The 21,684-nt window shown below is 26.7% G+C and overlaps 2 protein-coding genes across 2 annotated transcripts; one reads left to right on the top strand and one right to left on the bottom strand.

Annotated features, from left to right (window-relative positions):
- Positions 1–6,647: 6,647 nt before the first annotated feature.
- LOC8280319 (xanthoxin dehydrogenase) lies at positions 6,648–8,588 on the top strand. The gene is made up of 2 exons (XM_002527290.4): positions 6,648–6,856; positions 7,558–8,588. Exons 1-2 carry the CDS (start codon positions 6,813–6,815, stop codon positions 8,354–8,356), a joined length of 843 nt encoding a protein of 280 aa, XP_002527336.2. The 5' UTR covers positions 6,648–6,812; the 3' UTR covers positions 8,357–8,588.
- A 1,303-nt stretch (positions 8,589–9,891) lies between these two features.
- On the bottom strand, positions 9,892–15,958 carry LOC8280320 (lupeol synthase). The gene is given in 19 exon segments (NM_001323755.1): positions 9,892–10,107; positions 10,201–10,284; positions 10,380–10,460; positions 10,675–10,852; positions 10,949–11,092; positions 11,199–11,245; positions 11,471–11,527; positions 11,702–11,800; positions 11,901–12,023; positions 12,132–12,251; positions 12,387–12,500; positions 12,605–12,793; positions 12,889–13,055; positions 13,243–13,327; positions 13,431–13,628; positions 13,728–13,817; positions 13,904–14,089; positions 15,688–15,896; positions 15,940–15,958. Coding segments are annotated over 18 exon segments (2,310 nt in total). The 5' UTR covers positions 15,889–15,896; positions 15,940–15,958; the 3' UTR covers positions 9,892–9,960.
- Between the last annotated feature and the right edge of the window lie 5,726 nt (positions 15,959–21,684).

Below are 21,684 nucleotides of genomic sequence, written 5' to 3'. Positions count from 1 at the left end.
TCCTGAGCACTAAACATGAGCAGATAAGCTACGAATTTTAGCTAGAGAAAAGAAAAAAAGAAAGATACGAGAACAAAAATGTTTTTAAGTGATTTAAAGGGTGAGTTTTTCGCCGGAGGTTACTAACCATGTTATACAATCCACAATCTATTAGGCTTCTCATAAATCAAAAAAATATAACAAGCTTTTTATTTGGATCATATAGAATTACATTATGTCTATATATATATATATATATATATATATATATATATATATATATATATATTATAGAGTTATTTAATACATTAATAAAGTTTGGTAGTAATTAGATTCTTAGTTTGGTAGAATATATATTCTGCCGGATCTAATTATTACCAGAACTCTATTCTACCTTAAGTATTAATTAGTTTGCCTAATTAATTTAATGCAACGGTCAATTGTCTACGGCTATTTCTAAAGTTAGGAAATTAAGATTCAGGGTTGAAATTCACATAAGAATAAATAGATCCATATAGACTTGTTTAATATTCGCCAAACTAAGAATCTAATTACCAAACTTTCTTCTACCCTCATTATTGATTATAATTAATTTCCTATGGCTATATACATCATGTTTATTTGTTGAGAATTTTTTTTTTATTTTCATTTTTTAACTTAAGAAAATAAATTCATAGAAAATTTCTATAAAAAGTTTTATTTTTTATTTAGATAATATTTTAAATATAAAGAGTAGATATAAAGATAAACAAAATGAAAAATATTTTTTTTCATTTAAAAATAAATAACTTTTTATATAGAGCAAAGCATAAACAAATATATTAAACTTCAAAGTTTAGTTAAAATTTTGAAAATATAAAAAAAAAATTCTAAAATGTAATTTTGAAAATATCAAAAAAAATATATTTTTATTTTAAAAAAATAGTACAAATAAATACAAATTTCTATATTTTATTTTTATTTAAAAAATTTTCTAAAATACTGAGATAGTTTTTATAAGTAAAAAGACTCTATGAATAGATCTTTTAGATTTTCTTTTTAAAATATGAACCAACTAAAAGCAATCATATTTTCTTTTGCCCGGGAATTTTCGACATTTGCTTTTTCTATTGTCTACATTTGTTTTGGTCAGTCAAGTTCTCAAACTTAATAAAAGAGAGTAAAAAGGCTCACCAAAATACTAATTAAATAGTCTTTTATTAATTTCTTAGGTGGATGTTTATAAAAACGGCTAGTTATTTCTGTATTATCTCAAAGTTATCAATACACTTCCTTTTATTTCTTTTTTTAAACTAAACAAAATAATTTAAATATTTTGACTTCAACTAATCATAGAAGCCACTCTTGGAGCCTTTATTAATACAAGAAGCTATATACAAATATGCACAAGAATAAAAAATTAAAAATTTCATAGAAACATAAACAAATATATTTCTAATTAATTATATTAGAAATATAATTAGAAAGTTAAATTAATTATATATATAATTAGGATAATAAAAGATTAGCAGGTTCAAAAAATCTTCCCCACCCTTCAGTGCTTATACATACATATATATATAATTATACTAAATAATTAGACATATTTTGTAAAACAATTCAGAAAATAGTATATATCGAGTATTTATTGATTATTATAAATATTTATTTTTAGAATTTAGTAAATTTATATTTATATTTTATGTATCTAATTCATATCTTATAAAAGTTTTGTATAATACATTAATTATACATTATATAAAAAAATTATTTTCTAAGAATATATAAAGTCTTAAAAGTATACAGTAAAGAGTATATATTAAATATATAATGAGTTTATTTCAAGCATATAATTCTATGATGCTTACTAAATTTTATTTGTTTAAATTTTAAATCGTATTTTATTATTGGATATAATATCTATTTTTTTCATCACAATTGATATTGAAAAGAAAACATGAGGTATGTAAAATTTTGATATAATATGTATTTTTATACCGAAAGATAATAATTTTCTAAACCTCATTATTAACAGTATATAGTATACTATAGTATTATTAAGTATATTATAAGTATATTTTGAATACATAAAAGGTATTATTGTAGTAAATTATAAACATATTTAACTTATACTCAAACACGCTTATATCTAAAAATTCTTTTGATAACAAAAAGACTAACACTTACGCATTTAGATTGAGGCAATAAAGTTTCTAAATGTATATAAATACTTATAACGAACTCAAACAAATAAAATCTACAACTTAAAATATGTTTAAGAGAAAATGATACCTACTTAGTCTAAAATTCTTAAAAACAACTTCATTATATGATTTCTTAAGATGTTAAAAGTTGTAGAAGATGAATATTAGATTTTAAAACTCAGATTTATAGAAAAACTAACAAATTAGATATATTTTGCAAGAAACCATAAAACAATATATATCGAGTATATATAAATATAGCATAAGTATATATTTTAAAATTTAGTAAAATTATGTTCATATTATGTGTATTTTATATATCTCATGTAAAATTTGTTTATATTAACTAGTATATGAATATAAATATATAAAAGAAATTTATCAATTATATATTATATAGAAAAGAATTATTTTCTAAAAGAATATATAAATATAAATAATTTTAGTGTATACAGTAGATAGTATATATTAATATATATAACGAGTTTATTTCAGGTATATAATACTCTATTTCTTGATGAATTTTCTCTGTTCAGATTATAAAATCATCTTTTATATTCTTTTATGTATCGATATGGAAACAATACATATTATTATCCTTCATCACAATATACCTTGAAAAGAAAACATGAGATATGTAAACTTTGATGTTACGACCATTCCCATGCCAAAGTATAACAACTTTCAAACTTCATAGAAATATTTTTAAATCAAATCAAGATCAAAATGGAGCGAATAAGAATGGAGATTCAATATCAAGTTTATTTTAAGTATACAAATAGTATTATCAAAATATATTACGATTATATTCAACTTAAATTCAAATGGATTATAAACTTAACAATATATAGTATATGTCGATTATATCATCAGTATATACTGAGTATCTAACCATTTTTTTAGTTCATTAAGACCTATGTATTTGCTGCACAAGTACTACAAATTCTAATAAATAATTTTAACCACTCATAAAGTTATAAACTAATTATAAAACTATTTAGTTACACAAGTTTAATTCATGAAACCAAGTCATAAAATTGAATATAAAAGTTATTGCTATTAAATGTCCTTTGCATCAAAGTTTACTTATTTCTTTTTTTTTTTTCAAAATTTATTATGGTGAAGAAAAATAGATATTATATATATAATAAGAAAATAATTTTAAAAATCTGAATGGAGAATAAATAACGAGAATCATAGTATCATATACCTGAAATAACTCATTATATACTTATTATATACTTTTCACTGTATACCTTAAATTTTTTTTATCCTTTTTGTAATATAAAATTTTCTATATGATGTATTATTGATTTTATAAGTTATATATCATCACACAATATAAACACAAAATTTACTAAATTTTAAGAATCCATACCTATGATATGCTTATGTATACTCGGTATATACTATTTGTTGGTTCTTCTGTAAAATAGATCTAAATATTTAGTTTTTTGTAGATTTGAGTTTTAAAATCCAATATTCATATTCTATAACTTTAAAATACTTAGAAAATCAGATAATGTAGTAGTTTTTCAAGCATTTTAATATAATGAAATTTAAACTAATATAAAATCATCTAAATATATGTTTGAAATTGGAATTAACTCTTATAAAATTGAAAAATTGATGAATTTATCTTCAAAAAGTTTTTGATTTTTGGTTTTTTTGTTTGATGTTGTTATTAATGAATTTCTGATGAGATCATTGTTAGATTTGCTGTAATTTTTAGAGTTTAAATCGACATTTGTCTTGAAAAGAAATGTGTGAATTTTTTATTGTTGTTAGATGCCTCCACCATCCATGGCAACAATCAACTAGGAAAAAAAAAACCACTTGCATGAACAACTAAATCACCAATTTTCAGAGAATAGTAAGAAGTTTTAAAAAGTATCATTAAAGTATACTACGAGTATATTTAACTTATAATCAGATAAATTTATAAATTTAACAATATATAATATACTCTGAGTATATAATGAGTATCTATTACTATTTCTAGATTATTAGGACCTGTATATTTGTTGCACAAATACTATGGATGTTAATGAATAATTTTAGCCACTCATAATAATTTTTAACTAATTATAAAAATTATTCAGTTACATAAATTTCAATTCATGAAAGCAAGTCATGAAATCAAATCTAAGAACTATTATTAATTCTCAGTATAATTAAATGCGAATACCAAGTTGTTAATTACAAAATAATTTTCTTATAAATAAATGCAATTCATTTATACATTAAACAATAGAGAAAATTGCAATAATAAATAGCTAAAAGAAGTGCATAAGAAAAATTGAAAAAAGAAATTATTTACTCGATTTATTTCGAATATACAAATAATATTGTCGTAATATATTTTGAGTATACTCGATTTATATTCAAACATGTTTATATCGCAAAATCCTTTTGATGGACAAAAAAAAAACTATTTTTCCATCATGTATAATATGTTAATAGAAAAATCACATAACAATTACATTAAGTTTCTTTTCCAGATTCTCTTTGGTCTTTCCACTTTCTTAAGCATACTATATGATTTAGACTCACTATCAATACATTCATCTTCTTAGGATTTTGTATAGGAAAACAATATGATCACAATTTTTTTATTATTCATCAACTTGTTATTTAAAAACTATAATTATACATTATTCTTTCCATAAAAAAGAACCGTACATCTGTAAAACTTACAAAGAATTCTTCAAGAAAAATTAAGAAAAACTACAACTTCCGTAAAAATCTAATTAAGATTTGTATTTTGCTGCTTTAAAATTCAAAATTGTATTAGTCCTAATGTATGAATTAACATAATCTATGAATAAAAAAACTGGAATTTTTTCCTAAACTTCTAACGAATAATTTCAACTAGCTTTCAAGTAAATACAAGAGACAGAAAATGCAATTAAAAGAAATAGGAGTGTCCCAACATATATCATAATTCTTTTAGGATCATTCAAGTGTGAATTCAATGACCTTATTGCAGCTAAAGCACCAATTTTTTTAGAATTTAACAAGATAACCAACCACATATAAGACAAACATCACTTAATTAACACTAAAAACTAATGTTGTTAAAAAGGTTTTTTTTTTTTTTTTTTTTTTTTGATAGAGCTAAAATATTAGACCCTTAAATGGTTATAATCATATTGTTAAAAACAATAGATATAGTGGTAATCAAAATAATTCAAAATTAATATATTCTTAGATCAAAATTACTTAGTAATTGAAATTTAAGTATGTTTTAACTATCACGTGAGTCTAAATATTTTTGCTAAAATGAGCCGAGCCTTTAAATGTTCAGGCTTGGCTCGCAAAAATTTAGCTCGAGCTCAATAATATTTTATATTTTAAAGTTTGAGCTTGGCTTGTTATAATTTTTATATGCTTGAGATCAGTTCGAGTTCGACTAGTAATTAGCTCGATACTACATTTAAAGGAGCTGAACTCAAGCTCGGCTCGTTATTAGCGTATAGAAAATGAAAAAAAAAAATGATAAAGAGAAAGAGTATAAATTTTAAAGGGATGAATACGTCAAAACAAGGGCTAAGAGTCAAAATAAGAAATGTAAAGTTAAGAAAGCGTATAAAAGAAGAATTAGATCAGCACAAAAATAAAATTCCGATAGGTAGCGTACAAAAGTAAAAAATGTGAAAAGATAGATAGGCATATAATTTCCTCTAGAAAATTTTGATGGGCAACATTGCACATATCAATAAAATCATATACGCAAAGCCCACAAAAGTTTGCACCTTTCGTAAAACTATATTTGACATATGACATATTGTTTTATTTTTTCTGGCGCCAAATTTGATTCTCATCCTTGCCAACAACAGAAAAATAAAAATCTAAAATAATTATTTTTTATTATATATATATATATATGTACGAGTTAATTTAGAACGTCCAATTAAGCCATTGTGTACACATTCTCGTATTTTCATAAACACTCCATTTTAAAATTTGAAATAACTAATAAACATACTTAAAAACCAAGCAATAGTTATGGCTTTGCTTCACCTTCAACATTCCTTCCTTTCTTCTTAACCCTTGAAAACCTCTTTATTCAAGGTCTCTTTCTCTCTTAATCAATCCCATGCTGAATCTTCAAAACTTCACAAAATCTACTAGAAGCCATTTCTAAACCAGACCCGGGGTCCCTTGAAGTGTAATGGATTTGCAGGAAAAGCAAACAAAAAGAAAAGGAAGAAGAAAGTAATATTTTATTCAATTGTTAATTTAATTTGATGTGATGTCAACAGAATGATTTAATCATGCATTAATAATGAGTGCAATAATTCAAAAGAAAAGAGTCTAATAGGGCCAGTTCATTGATTGACGGGTCGGTTTCATAATATTCTGACCTAAAATAATCCAATTTCTTTCATATATATATATAAATTATTAATCTATTCTATTTGTCATCTTAATAATAAATAATTAATAAATGATAATTAATAACGAGCAAACGTTGGATGAATACACCGAAATGGGCAAGTCCTTGCAGACAAAACGTATGTCCCCATCACCACCATAGCCCAGGTGATGATAGACAATTTGTTGTCTAAGAATGATAAAATATAATAGGAGATTCCCACACTTAATTTCTTCATCTCGAGAGAAGCAGAAAGCTACACAGAGAGAGTCATGGCCACAACCAGCTCCGTTGCTTCAACTCTCTCTTGCCAAAGGTTTAATCTTGTTCACTAATTAATAGCTAAATATTGCCTTTCTTCGTTTATTTATTCTGGTTTCTTGAGTTGGTTTGGATTCTGCTTGTAACCAAGGAATGCGTCTGTTGGCTGGAAAATAGTCAAGATTTGTTTAATTTATAGCCTGATCTTCTTTTTTTAATTTTTTTATCTTACTTGATCTTCATTTTGGCGCTATTAGGTTAAATTCTTTAACTAGAATGTCAATCTTGGTGAAATAATTGGATGCTTATTGGTCTTAGTAGCAAGTGATTTCAGGCAGCTTTTTCATTCATTGAGGAAGGAGATTTTCATGGTTCAACAACTCTGCTAAATTTTAAGCTATTGGTTATTTTGAATCCCTAACTACTTGAAATATAGATCTCCGTGGTGGTATGAATCTTATGTTTTTCGCTTTCATAGTTCCATTTGCTGAGTAAGGACCACACCGAAAAATTAGGTCTGTTCGGTATGATGCTTATTGTTCCGTGGTGGATGCTTGTTTAATCCAGAATTTTTCGTATGTTTTACAATTTATGTACCAACTTAAGATGACTTTTTCGTAATGAAACAGAAAAAAGAAAGCATCTCCAAAGGTGGCTACTGCTAAGGAAGACATCTCTTAAGGAATTGCATACTTCTAGCTTACAAATTTGTCTTATAAGTCTACATATTAATGTTCGCGCTTTTTCATAGTGCAGGTTATTGGGGAAAGTAGCTTTGGTAACAGGCGGATCGACTGGAATAGGAGAAAGCATTGTCCGTCTATTTCACAAACATGGTGCAAAAGTCTGCTTAGTTGATTTGGAGGACAACCTAGGGCAAAATGTCTGCGAATCCCTTGGTGGTGAACCAAACATTTGCTATTTCCACTGCGATGTCACAGTAGAAGATGAGGTTCAACGTGCAGTTGAGTTCACTGTTGATAAATTTGGAACACTGGATATTATGGTCAATAATGCAGGTTTGTCAGGTCCACCTTGTCCAGACATCCGGTATACGGAATTATCCGACTTTCAGAAGGTATTTGATGTAAATGTGAAGGGCACGTTTATTGGAATGAAGCACGCAGCGAGAATTATGATCCCACTAAATAAGGGTTCAATTATTTCTCTCTGTAGTGTGGCAAGCACCATTGGAGGCTTAGGCCCTCATGGATATACCGGGTCAAAGCATGCAGTTTTGGGACTGACCAGAAATGTTGCAGCTGAGCTAGGAAAACATGGGATACGTGTGAACTGTGTTTCTCCATATGCAGTTCCAACAAACTTGGCCTTGGCGCACTTGCATGAGGATGAGAGAACTGAGGATGCCATGGCAGGTTTTAAAGCATTTGCCAGGAAGAATGCTAATTTACAAGGGGTAGAATTGACAGCTGATGATGTTGCTAATTCTGTTCTCTTCTTGGCGAGTGAAGAATCAAGATACATTAGCGGGGAAAATCTAATGATAGATGGTGGTTTTACTACTTCAAATCACTCGCTCAGAGTGTTCAGATGAAGAGTACAGTTCATGAATTATGTTGAGTTTCTATAGAAAAAGAATCTTTTCTTCTCATTTCTGCCTGGGAAGTTCCCTGGCCACACAAGGGCAGATATTATGTGAAAAAGATTGAATTTATGTTTATTAATGTCCGATGAAGATTACAATTTTTTGTATCCTGAGATTATTGATACACTTTGTTGCTAATATATACATGAGAAAGATAAGGGTCACTTAATCTGATGCCCAATGTTACTTTCTTGATTTAGGTGAGGTAGAAGTGACATTTCTTCCTTAGAGAATAAATATTGCTCCCTTGGCCTGAATTTAAGTTTGTGATGAGCAGTCAGTACAGCTTTTAGCTGTACTTATCTGAGACCTTGACCAGTGGTCTTTACCTTTTGGTCTGATGATTTATTTTTCAGACTCATATCTTCAACATATTATAAATTTATAAAGGTTTCTTTTGTAGGCATTATTTTCGTTAGATGTTAATGATTGTTTCTCCTGTTACTAGTTTAATCAATCTGAAGAGCTGATTTCGAATACCTTGACTTCAACTGAATCAGCATGAATCACTTGCAGCATCAACTAACATCTTAAAACAATATATGCGTAACAACAAAAAGTTAAATATTGTTGGTTTTTTTAAAATAAGAGAATAATATTATGGGAAATTTAATACCTTAAGATTTGCACCTTATGTAAACTTGATAATTCAACCGAACTAAGATTCAGATAACTTCTTTTTTGATTATTAATTATAAAATTATGTCAAATTAAAACTAAATTCGTCATATTTATTTATATTTTATAATTTTATCCTATATATAAATTTACATAAATATTTTTAAATTTATGATAAGTAAAATAATCATATTTTATGAGCTAGCTACTAACGAGCCAAGCTTTATCTAACTTTCTTTATTAATTCAACTTTATCTAATTTAGATTTGACCCATTAAACCAGCTTATTGGAAATAGAATACTCCCTGCATCCCACTTTTACAGTCCATTTTTTCTTTTTGGTTGGTATAAAATATAATCCACTTTCCTTTTTCATTTGTTAGTTTAATGAATTATCGTAAAATATCTCCTTCATTAACTAACAATATGTATCACTACCCATAATTAATAGATAAATCGGATGAAGAGATATTTAATTTTTATTAGAATAAAATAAGATAATAGATGAGTTGGCAAACCTATTATTTAGATTATTCTGCTTTGCATTGAAAATATTAACCAAGATATTATAAAAAAGAATGTCAAAATTTAATGAAACTAACTTAAAAAAATAACTAATTTTCTTAATCCATTCATAAATTGAAAGTGGACTATCAAAGTGACATGGAAAGAGTATATTTTAAAATTATCTTTTAAATTTGCTATCTCATTTTCTAAGATTTTTTTTAATATAAATATTTAAAAAAATTTACACTTCGGACTTTGTTTAAAACATACATATTTTACTATCTTTTATATTCTTATTAGTTATTTAAGTATTTTGGTAGAGAGTAGTTTTATATTATCTATTTACTCTCTAAATTTTATTGTAGAAATACCGATTATTGGTAGTCAATTAAAACAAATTAATTAAGTACATAGACTGAGTTCATCACTCATAAATTATTGGTGAATCCAAAACCAAATCCAGCAGAAGGGAATAAGACATGTCGCCGATATTCTGCCAAAGCCCAAATGGGAAAAGTATTCCTAAATAGTGCATAGTGCAGCATGCAATTCCTCATGAATGCTCCTGTAAGTTCCTGCCACAATTAAGTAATTAAGCAATCAACAATTGGTAAATCTATCTGTCATTAGTTTTCCTCTTCTTATTTCTTTAAAGTGAAATGAAATACCTGTTGAGGAAAATCACCAAGATCTGTTTGAGAATTAATTAATAACTTTGCAGCGCGATGAAGAGGCATAGGGTCTCTTTTGGCCTAATTATAAGAAGTTTGTCACATTACATAACCATAAATGGAACTAGGAGATGATATTATAAATTGACTCTTACATGACTGAACTATAAACTCACCTGTCCTCCATAAATCAAACCCATCATTGCCCAAGCAGTTTGAACTAGATTTGATCGATTACCCTCAAAAGGAACATACACCTGATATTGAATCCATATGGCCAAACTTTATTTGGTTTTACATATATAATAAAGAAAAATCAAGCGAGTTACTAGTAAATTAAGCTAGTAAAATTCGATTATTTATCTCGTAAAGTAGTATATTATAAATTTAATTAGTGACAGATAATTAACTCCCTTTTATTTTATAAATTTTTTTTTAATTTATGTAAAACCAAAGACATTGATTGTATACCTTCTTTGGACATGAAAGATAACTCTCTGCCCATCCACCATCATCTCTTTGTGATTTTAGTAGAAAATCAACACCTTTACGAATAGCAGAACAATTTTCATATGTCCTTCCAGCAGCAGCTAATCCTTTCAGTGCAAACCAGGTACCATAAGAGAAGCATATCCCCCAATTTCCATACCTGCGGTAATAAAATTGATTAATCCTTTATTATACATGTAATTTACTTTTCTAATGAACTTTGGCTAGGAACAAGGAAACATTTAATTAATCGTACCATGAACCATCAGGTTCTTGTATATTTTCAATGAACTGCGCAGCATTTATGATACAATTTTCAATCTCTTTGTTCCTGTGTCGGGGATATAATTTTTTAAAAAGAACTAGTGCTTGGATTGCTGATGAAGTGCACTCCACATACCTGCATCGCTATTTTATTAGTATGCTGGGACAGTATCCAGCTAGCTACACTAATCATTTAACAGTAATTTGCTTACTACAAAATGAGATTGGAGTAAGATTCTTACTCGTGCTCAACGACAAGATCCTCCATGAACTCTACAGGGTTGAGCCACTAATTGAGAGCAAAAGAATTTTGGCATGTTAATGAATATATGTTACTTGAACTAGAGAACTTTAATAAAATAAGTATATTGAAAACCGAGTTGATCAAATTTTAAGTTAAAAAGATGAAATGACTCTCAATAAAATCTGAACTTTCCAATGAACTGCTTGCAACTTTTAAAGAAAGAAAATGCATTGATTTCTAGTTCTTGATTCAGTATTTTGAAATAGTTACCTCCATCCATGATCCTGCTCTTGCTGGCTCCCAAGCTGTGAAACCACCATTTTGGCTCTGCAGTTAATAATTAATGAGTATTGAAATTACACGGACTGTTAATTTATGGAAAATCACAGGTAGTGAATATCAATTAAAATAGTAAAAAAATTAATACCTCGATGTCATATAACATATATAATTACTAGACGACTAGTCCATTGACAGCATTTCAGGGCAAATAATTCTTACCTGAAGAGAAAGTATGACATTGACTGAATCATAGACCTTTTCAGGTTCCATTTTCTCACCAACAATTTCGGGAGGCATCATTGAGAAAAGTAGGCAGCACTGCAACATAAGAGAAATTGACAACCATGATTATTTATAAGCGATGTTTAATTCTCAATTGTTTGTGCGATTTTAAGCTGTAGTCAAAAAACTTAATTACCTTCAAGCTTTCTGCTGTACAATCAGAAACTTGCCATCCTTGATCTTTATCAGAGAATGTCCAAGCTCCTTTGGAGATATGACGAAACATTTTTCTGAAGTCGCCCGAAGGGTTCTCAGTTGCCTTTGAAAAACAGAAAGAAAAGCCCAAAATAGAAGAAATATTCATTCATCTCGTACTATGGATGGTAATTAAAAAGGAAGAAACAACATAGTATATAAATGCAGAAACCTGAGAATTCTTCGTGAAGACGTGTCCTTGTTTTAGTGTAGGTCCTATTTCATGAGAGAGGTCGCTAGCTATCAGGGCCTGAAGAGCTAGACTTGTGTCCCATGTTTGACTTCCGAAACTCTGCAAATAAGCTTAGATTTATGCTTCTCCTCATATATCAATTTGAACTTAATTAATTTCAATAATAATAATAAAATAAAAAAAGAAACATGTATCTCTTTTGTCATAGTAAGCTTCATGGGAGTGTGTAGTGACCTGCATCTTTATTCCATCTTCTCCAACCCATATGTAATCTGCAATTCTGGCAAGGTGCTTCTTAAACGCTTCCCCATGAGGATCTTCAATCCAACAGGCAAGCATGCATAACGGCTGTTTTCGTTTGAATTAAAAAATGAATCTCAGATCAGAAGAAACATTACCACTATATATATGCATGCACTATTTTTTTTTCCTTAGTTTTAAAATCATGTTACCTTCTCAACGCATCCAATAGTGATGTACCGACTGTTGTGATCTTCATAATGAATGTGATCCATTGTTATCTTGAGAACCTTCTCTCTCAATTTGTTGAAGGGCCAACGAGAGAATAGAGGCTCGCTAAATGTATACAGAGCATCCCATAACAGTTTCTGTATCGTTGGATGTGGAAAATAGTTGTCTTCCTGTAATGGCAAAATTAATAGTTTTACACTCTAAATCAAATTTCAGAAAATGATTGTAAATTAGTCCTTGAAAGGGAAATGAAACTGACTTATACCTTTGCACATAAATGACGCACACTATTCCACTTGATTTTGTTGTAAGGTTCATTATAGATTTCTTCTCTTATTTGTAGAATGAGTGGTGTGATTGGACCAACAAACCTCTTCCCGTACAAGTACGACATTGGCATGTAAGTGATCCGACAGTAACAAAACATTTTTGCTGCAGAGATTGTATATAATTAATTGGATATCATATTCGTGTAGAAAATAAAACAGGCAAGAGGTAAACATGAAAAAACCTGAATTCGGTACTAGACTAGAATGAAATTCCTGAGGTGCATTTTAATCGAACAGTAAGATCAATTTTTCTCCCTAATTAAACAGTGAAAATAGATACATATACGAACCTGGGTGTAAGGGAAAAGAAGATGGAAAGGCCCAAAACTCTGGGGGCATGGGATTGGTCCCATCCCACTCGTACACACCAAGTATCTACAGTGGATGAAATTTTGAAATTTTTTACAACTCAAATCAACTAAATTGAAGCAACGTAATAAGAATCTAGCACAGAAGATTCACAGCAAATTGATCTTACCGAAAGCCATGTCTTTCCCCAAGAAGATATACCAGTTGCACCACCATGATCGAGTATCCATTTTCGCCCTCTTTCACAAGCATTTTCTATTCCACCATCACGTGCTTCACCAAGTATACGCATACATATATAATTAAGAACTGTGCAAAACATAGTGCTGTGACCTTCAATGTGTATTCCCCATCCACCATCCTCATTCTACAAGGTACAGGAAATTAATTTCGCAGCCAAACGTTCAAACCAAAGCTCCAATTTATGGAAGTTTACATTTCTTTTACGCATATATATAACAAATACCTGATGACAGTATATGTAACGGAGGATTTCTTTGCGATGCTCTGGAGAAAATACAGTATTAAGGTGTCCTGTAATGTAGACAGCAAAAACCTGCATTTTGGAAAAGAATGTCAAATAAATGACACATATAGTAATAATTATAAGTCGGGAATATGAGGTCGATCGAGAGTGATCACCAAGGGAGGCAAAAAGAACAGCAGGCCTCCATTTTCTGCACACCAATGGCCATCGCTTGCCTGCAAGGCCGAAAACAAGTGGACGCTTCTCCTCAAAGCGGCTGCAGCTATTTCACTTGTGATTTCCTCGCCATCTTCAACCTTTACTTTTGGAATTTTTTGCTTAAAATTTTTCTCCCTTAGAAACTGTGTTTGGTTTTCAAGAAAATACAAGTTAGAGAAGAAAAAAAACTGTATTAGCCTAAATGTGAGGGAAAATCATTAGATATTAACAAAATATGTAAAATTAACTAAATCATAGATATTATATATATCTATATACACACACATGAATATTAAATTAACAGGTATTGATAATAATAACCAGAAGGGGAGGGAGGGAGGAAGAGTTGGGGAGGCCTTGATCCCTCCCAAAACTTTCAGATTTTTAAATTTTTACATATAAATTTTAGATTTTCTTTTCATTTTGACCCTCTCAATTTCTAATATTCTTAGTATTCACCTATAAATTAAGATTTTTCTTATTTTGGCTCCTCAAATTTTTTAAGAATTTCCAATGTAAATTTTAAGTTTTCAGATTATGTGAATTTTAATTTTTCTTTATTTTATTCATTCTCGACTTTCAAAAAAAATGTTGGTCTCTTCTCTCCTGCCCCTGGATGTAATATTTAAAATTATAAATCCATGCATATAAATTAAAATTTTAGTAAAATTAACTTATATATAAATAATTATTACAGAATAAAAAAGTTCATATTAATAAAAAAAATTATATTATTCTTAAACTGGATTCTATCATATTATAGACTAACTTTAAGAAATTACATAAACAAATTACTAATTTTATATCAACCGTATAAACTAGTATTCACAGATAACATAAAATTCCGTAAACCCTTAAAATCTTAACCCATAATCTGATTTCCAACTCATATTTATTCCTTAGCCCATAAATGAAGATTAATTGTTTGGATAAACATTAATAATTATTAAAATGTGATAATCAAGACTTTAAAAATGTAAAATAGAGAAGAAAGTAATTAAAGAAGCTTTTAGAACTACTTGCATTAGGACTGAGTATAAGACTCCAAATCGTATAAAAAATAATTTGGGACCGAAAATACTTGTTGACTGTTTAATTAGGTCAAAATTTATATAATCGAAATATAAAAAAAATACTTATTAAATTAAACAATTAAAGTCTAATAAAATTATTAAGTACATTTTCACCAATATAACGAATCAAAAATTACAAACTTGAAGTGCATATTGTAGTTTGATAATATTCATCCGTATTAGAAGTGAGTATGTAATTTAATATTAACTATGTAGTTATTGAATATAAACATGTAACATATAATTTTATTTTTTATATAATTTAAATATTTTAATAAATTTCAAGTTAATTGCAAATGATGTATTAAGCAAAAATAATAAAAATTTCAAAATTTTCCGCTTCGTTCCAAACTATCCCAAGAATTTAGAACAGTTAAAATTCATAGATACGTTCTATACTTTATATTGATAATTAATTAAACTCCATTTATATAAAATATATTTAGTTTTATATTTTATTATTGTTTAATTAGTTATATATTTTATTTAGCGTATTGACATATTCATATTGTATATGTGTTCGTATCTATTCTCTTTTACTTTGGAACGCTGGATTGGACATATCATATTTAAAGTACAAAGTATGAGTCATGTTCTGAGACATGATTTCGAGATTTAATGTACATGATAGAGAAAAAGGGAATGATTAATTAGTTTGCATACTGTACCTGGAGTTGCCAAAGGAGATCAGAGTTAGGCTTGACCTGAAATCGATTTTTCCAGAAGTTTTGACGAGCTTCTTCAACCTCGGCTTGTTCTTCAGGAGTACCAGCATTAGGATCAAATACCCAAATTTGCCTTCCCTGAAAATTGTTTGTGCTATAAATATAAGGGTTATTTCCTCCCTCAGCTATTTTAATTCGCCACATCCTCTTTGGTTTCTGTATTAAGTGTCACTTATGTAATCTGCTATCTTTTTGCATGAGATTAGTGGTATATCATTACGAGAGTTCCCTTTTTATAACAAAACTCACTTTCTCTTATCTTGAATTTGTTCACATGTATATTCTGCTGCTTACTCGGTGAGAGACAGATAAATCAAGCTTCTCAACAACAAAAGCCCGGAAAGACAAGATGGTTTGCACCATTACTGAAACAATAACTGACTTTTAACTTTAAGAAGGAACCTGCCGCTGTCTATGTACTTCTTGTAGCCCCCTCACATATTTATTACATCCTTTATTTGTCTTTCTTGCTTCCTGGTGATTAGGCTTTGAATGCCTTGGATACACCGCCAACCGATTAATAAATACTTCCTCTATCTCAAAATAAATATTATTTTTAATTGTATATTACTTTAGTATTTATATTTCAGTTATACTAGTTGGAAAATTCTAAAAACTTATTAACCATTGTTGATGAGTATCTGATAGTGTGTATATATATATATATATATAAAGATTTTATGTCTTTTAACATGCATTTGTCATTATTTTTTATATATATGATTTTTATTTGAAATATTTATATTTATTTTGATACATAAAATTTAAATTTATATGTAATTCTATAATTTTTATATTATTTTATTAATTATTGAGTTAGATTTCTAATCAAATAATAATTAATAATCTTAGAAATTAGTATTTTATTATTTTTTTAATATTATATCAACTAACAAATCAGTTTTCTAATTAACAACGACTCTTATTTTATAAAATAAAATTTTTAATTATATTTTTAATATTAAACTAACTAATGAATTTTAGTATATTAATTATACAATAATTTCTAATTCTAAGAAAAAGTAATATTAACTATATTTATAATACTAATTTATATAATATTATAAGTCAATTAATAAAAATTGTCAAAATTTGACAAATGGTCTTTGCATTATTGTACTAATAGAATCTGAAATTATTATATTTTTTTGAATGACAATTAAAAATATGTAATTTATTATTATTTCTAAAACATTATAAATAATTTTAAAATATCAAAAATCTATTAGATTTTATTTATAAATATAATTTTATAACCGAAATAATAATAACGGTTATATAACACGCAGATAAATAATTAATATTAATTAAAATTATATTTAAAGATAGAAGAAACAAATAAGTTCTATTAAAAAATAAATTGAAGTTGCTGCATTTAATTAGAACAAATGTGACAATTTTAAGTATGAATTAATAATTTGACCTTGTTTATCATTATATTAAGAGAAAACTCTAATCAAAGTTTTAACATAGAACACCAAATTGAAATTATTGTCACATAAGACCACATTAATAATTACAAAACGGCTGGCTAATGATAAATAGATATAAAGTTGTGTCGCAAAACTTTGAGAATCCATACGAACTCTACTTTTATAAATCCATGTGAATTAATTATTGATTCATCTGCATGTCCTCTCTTAACTACTAACCACTACCTATACATTACCATGATTCTGATAGCTATACTCTCCAGCATTTTATATTAATTGTCAATTTTTTTTTCATTTTATTTGAATTAAAAGATATTTAATAGATTTAATTATATAAAAAATAGCAACAAAATTAATTAAATTACTTGTTTATAGATATTTTCAAGATTTATTATATTTATTCTAACATAAAAATAAAATAGTAAAAATTAATGTTACATTATATATATATATATATAAATACGACACGTAATTGAAATCTTTTTATTTTGAAATAAATCAATTAATTGAATATTGTATTTTTTTAAGTTATTATAATTTCTAATACTATTGTGTTCATGAGGATTTTAAATTTATTATTTACACATATAAATTTTTTTAAGTCATTACAAATTAACTACTTTGATTTAATTATAAAATTAGATTTGAGGTCGGAAAGTATGCAAATTAATATAAAGAATTTTACTTAATTTAATATTGTTAAGAAATCAAAACTGATTTCCAAATTTTTTGTATATTTATATAAAATTGGAATAGCTTGAAAAGATTCATTTATCATATAATCAAATGAGATAAAATTCTGAATTAAAAGTCATTTTCACAAACTACTTTATATCACAATATTGTAATTTTAGTTTTATTATTTTACTTTTTCCTTAATAACTACTATGACTCTTTTTAATCTTTATAGCTTAACTTATTCAACTAATTCATCTATTTCTAGAAATTTTCTACTCAAAAACTCTAGTCATTTCTTCTCTTTCTTTTTTCTTTTTTTATTTTATATCAAATTTTATTTTTTAGCCCATTGCATATCACTTTAGATTGGAGGTGATTTCTTTTTACTTTTTTTGTTATTAATTAATATTAATAAATAAAACAATAATATTTTTTGAGGAGTTTTATAGCCTTCCATTATAAGAGTATTGGGTTCTCCTTTTATAGGAATTTTATAGTATTTCATTACAAAGGTATTAAATTCTCCCTCTATAAAAGTGGTAAAGAGATCAAATCTGAGATTCAAATAATCAAACTCGTCAAAAAGAATTTAAATCGATATGTAATTTAATGCTAACGAGGGGAGCATTTTTCCTGCATAATTACAATCTAGTTCTCCATCAACACAATTGAGTTATGAGTAAATTTCTTTACATATTTAATATTTATTTTTATCTTTTATATCAATATATAGAATTATATATTTGAATGTGTATTGTTTTCTAAAAATGAGATATGTGGAAAATATTTTCTTAGAAATGATTTTTTTTCTGAAATACTAAAATATATTTTATTAATATCTCCAATTTTATTATCATATAAATAATGAAATTCATTTGCTATTGAAGAAAATTTAAAAGGAAAATTATAAGACGCAAATTTGTAACTGAAATTCAAGAGTTTTCAACAAAAATTATATAATTAATAGTGGTAATGAATAAATAATAAATACTAATATTGATAGACAATTAGGATGGATATAAGGAGTAGAAATAGCGGTCTTCCACTTTTGTTCCAAGGAGCATTAACAGTCTTCCACTATTTTTTCAAATAATATTCAATTTAAAATATAAAATAAAAATCAGAAATACGATAATAATGTTTAAGCTGAACATAAAAAAAATATCAACCCATTTACCAGCTCCCTCAGTTGAACAAAATTCATGCAGTTTGACATTGTTACTTTTGCTATATGCTTTTTTGTTCTTTTACAATCTCTTAACTAGCCATTCGAATTTGATTCTTGAAAAAGTAGAAATAGAAAAACAGAAATATAATAAAAAAATTAAAATATTTTCAGCAGGAAGAACCTATAAATGGGCACATCAATCCAGCTACCCATCTGCCTCATAAAATAACAAAAGAATGTCAGAATTTGCTTCTTCTCCTTTCAGAAAAAAAAAAAAAAAAACATTGCTTCTTCACAAATGACAAGACTGATAATAAATACACAGAAGAAGCAATCAGTGAAGCCTTTCAGTCTGTTTTCTCGAGTTAGAGGGATAATAAATATATAAATATATATTAACTTAAATAAAGTTTTAAGTTGAGTTGCCCTTGTCTCATTTATAATTAAAAAAAATTAAATCTGCCTCAAATCTATGAAGTCATTAATGTAACAACGTTAACAGATTCTCTTTTTTCTTTATTCTTTTTCCTTCAGAAATCATTCTCGCGAACCCTCTGCCCCATTATAGTTTGAGGAAGAAGAAAATAAGGAAAGGAAGGGAAAATGATATGAAAGAAAGATAAGAAGATGTTGTGGGTTCTTTCTTCTTTTTAATGTTTGGAAGGGAAGAAAAATAATGGAGGGGAAACACAGAAACTCTAACCTTTTTATTTTTAATTTTCACTTCAAAAATTGGAAAGAAAATATGACAAATGAGGAGAAAATATTACTATTTATATTAAATCACTGATTTATCCACATAGTTCGATAATTATTATTACTATTTTAATTATAATAAAATACAAAATATATCTATAAATTAAATTTCTGGCATAGATATTATATTGATGTATATTATATAATCAATTTATTTATAAACGCTCTACCAAAATAAATAAAAATCTCGAATTAAATCTCCGTCTAGAAACTATAAACGGTCTACCAAATGGGGTCAGTAAATTCGAGACATGAAATATGGCATTTTGGTTAGGCAACGAAATTGATTTAGACTTGAATGTCAACTGTCAAAATGTTGTTGGTTATGAAAATGGTTGATTTCGGGAATAATGATTGTTTCTTAAATGATACTCACTTCTCATCCTTTTATCGAAAATGAAAAAGAAAAATAAAAGAATTCACTTCCTAACTAGAAACTAAATAATTTATTTTATGAAGGACCACATCATTTAAATCTCTGGAATTTTTACATAAATTTCTATTACTTTTTTCTTTCAATATTGACACAACATTTTTTATTTTCAGCTCATGCAAAAATATAGATTTTTTTCTTTTTTTTAGTCATTACCTAATATATTTACTGTATTGCTTACTAATTACTTTTTTTTCAAATAAAAAAAATTAGATTACTTATCGTTTATATATATTCAATATATAATATTAATTATTTTTTATTTTATTCTTATGTTAATCTTATTATAATTGGTTTGTAAAATTGTATAGTCTATAGAAAGGTGGAATAAATTTTAAGAATCTATATAAAAAGGTAATTTAGATTTATTTAATCATTTTTCTATAATTTTTTTTAATTTAGATGAAATATGTCAATTAATATAAAATGGAGATTATTAGTTAATATAAATATAAATGCTTAGAATTAATTTCCACTTGTTTGATTTCAAAATTACAAATCACTATATAAATTTTTTTATTCTAGCATAAATCTTTTTTGTTTAAATCTAAAAAATTACAAATTAATTAAAAAACCTATCAATATGTAGATTATCGTGCAAATATTATTTAAAAATATTTTAGTGTAAAAATGATTAGAAAAAGTGATATTAATTATTTTCTTTATTTTTATATAAATTAAAAAATTATCAAGAATGGAAAAATAGATTTAAATCATATTTTTCATATTTATTACAATTAATAGAGCTTAACTAAAAAGCACATTGAACATACTGACGTGTCTTACATTGGTTCAAAATACCAAACACCCACTTAAAAAGAGCACAAACCACCAGCCAAAGACTTCCACCAAACTATCCTGCTTAACCAAAACCCATTCTTCTTCTTTTCATATTTTTTCATGACGTTATCATTTATTATTTAAAATCTTGACTAAATATATATTAGGAATAATTATAAAAAAATATCATATAGTTTTATTATTTTGCAACCTTTTAATATTTAGTGTGATTATAAATGGTAAGAAAAAATTTCATTATTAAAAAGTTTTTACTCGCAATGATTTTATCACATTCATTCCAATCAGTTATTATTATCATATTATTTATATTTAGTAATATAAATTTCTTTTATGTTTGGTAATATGAGTTTTGAGCTTAAAACTCTTAATTTTATTATTTTACCGTTAATTATGATTTAAAAATTATTAATTTTATGAGATTAATTTGATGATCAAACAACAGTCTTTTGAGTGGTTAAACTCTAAACTCATATTATCAAATACGATAATATAATAATAATGATTGATTGGAGTGAAGGTGGCTAAATCATTACGAATCTATATAAATAGTTGATTATCATATGATTGAGATATTTAATAAAATTCCGGCTCGGTAGGTGTAAGGTAAGACCAGAAAATCTTTAAGTTTTCTTTAATCTTTATAGGGCCTGAGAAATAAGAAAATGTGCAAA

This window comes from Ricinus communis, chromosome 8 (assembly GCF_019578655.1).
Source record: "Ricinus communis isolate WT05 ecotype wild-type chromosome 8, ASM1957865v1, whole genome shotgun sequence".
Taxonomy (NCBI): Eukaryota; Viridiplantae; Streptophyta; class Magnoliopsida; order Malpighiales; family Euphorbiaceae; genus Ricinus; species Ricinus communis.
Note: the sequence above shows the minus strand (reverse complement) of the source record. Positions and strands in the feature narration are given on the sequence as shown.

What these genes read in the sequence shown, in the direction of transcription:
- LOC8280319 (XM_002527290.4), top strand. Translation starts at nt 6,813, where the DNA reads ATGGCCACAACCAGCTCCGTTGCTTCAACTCTCTCTTGCCAAAG. An exon ending in TCAACTCTCTCTTGCCAAAG is followed by an intron (nt 6,857 to 7,557) that starts GTTTAATCTTGT and finishes TTCATAGTGCAG; the next exon opens with GTTATTGGGGAAAGTAGCTT.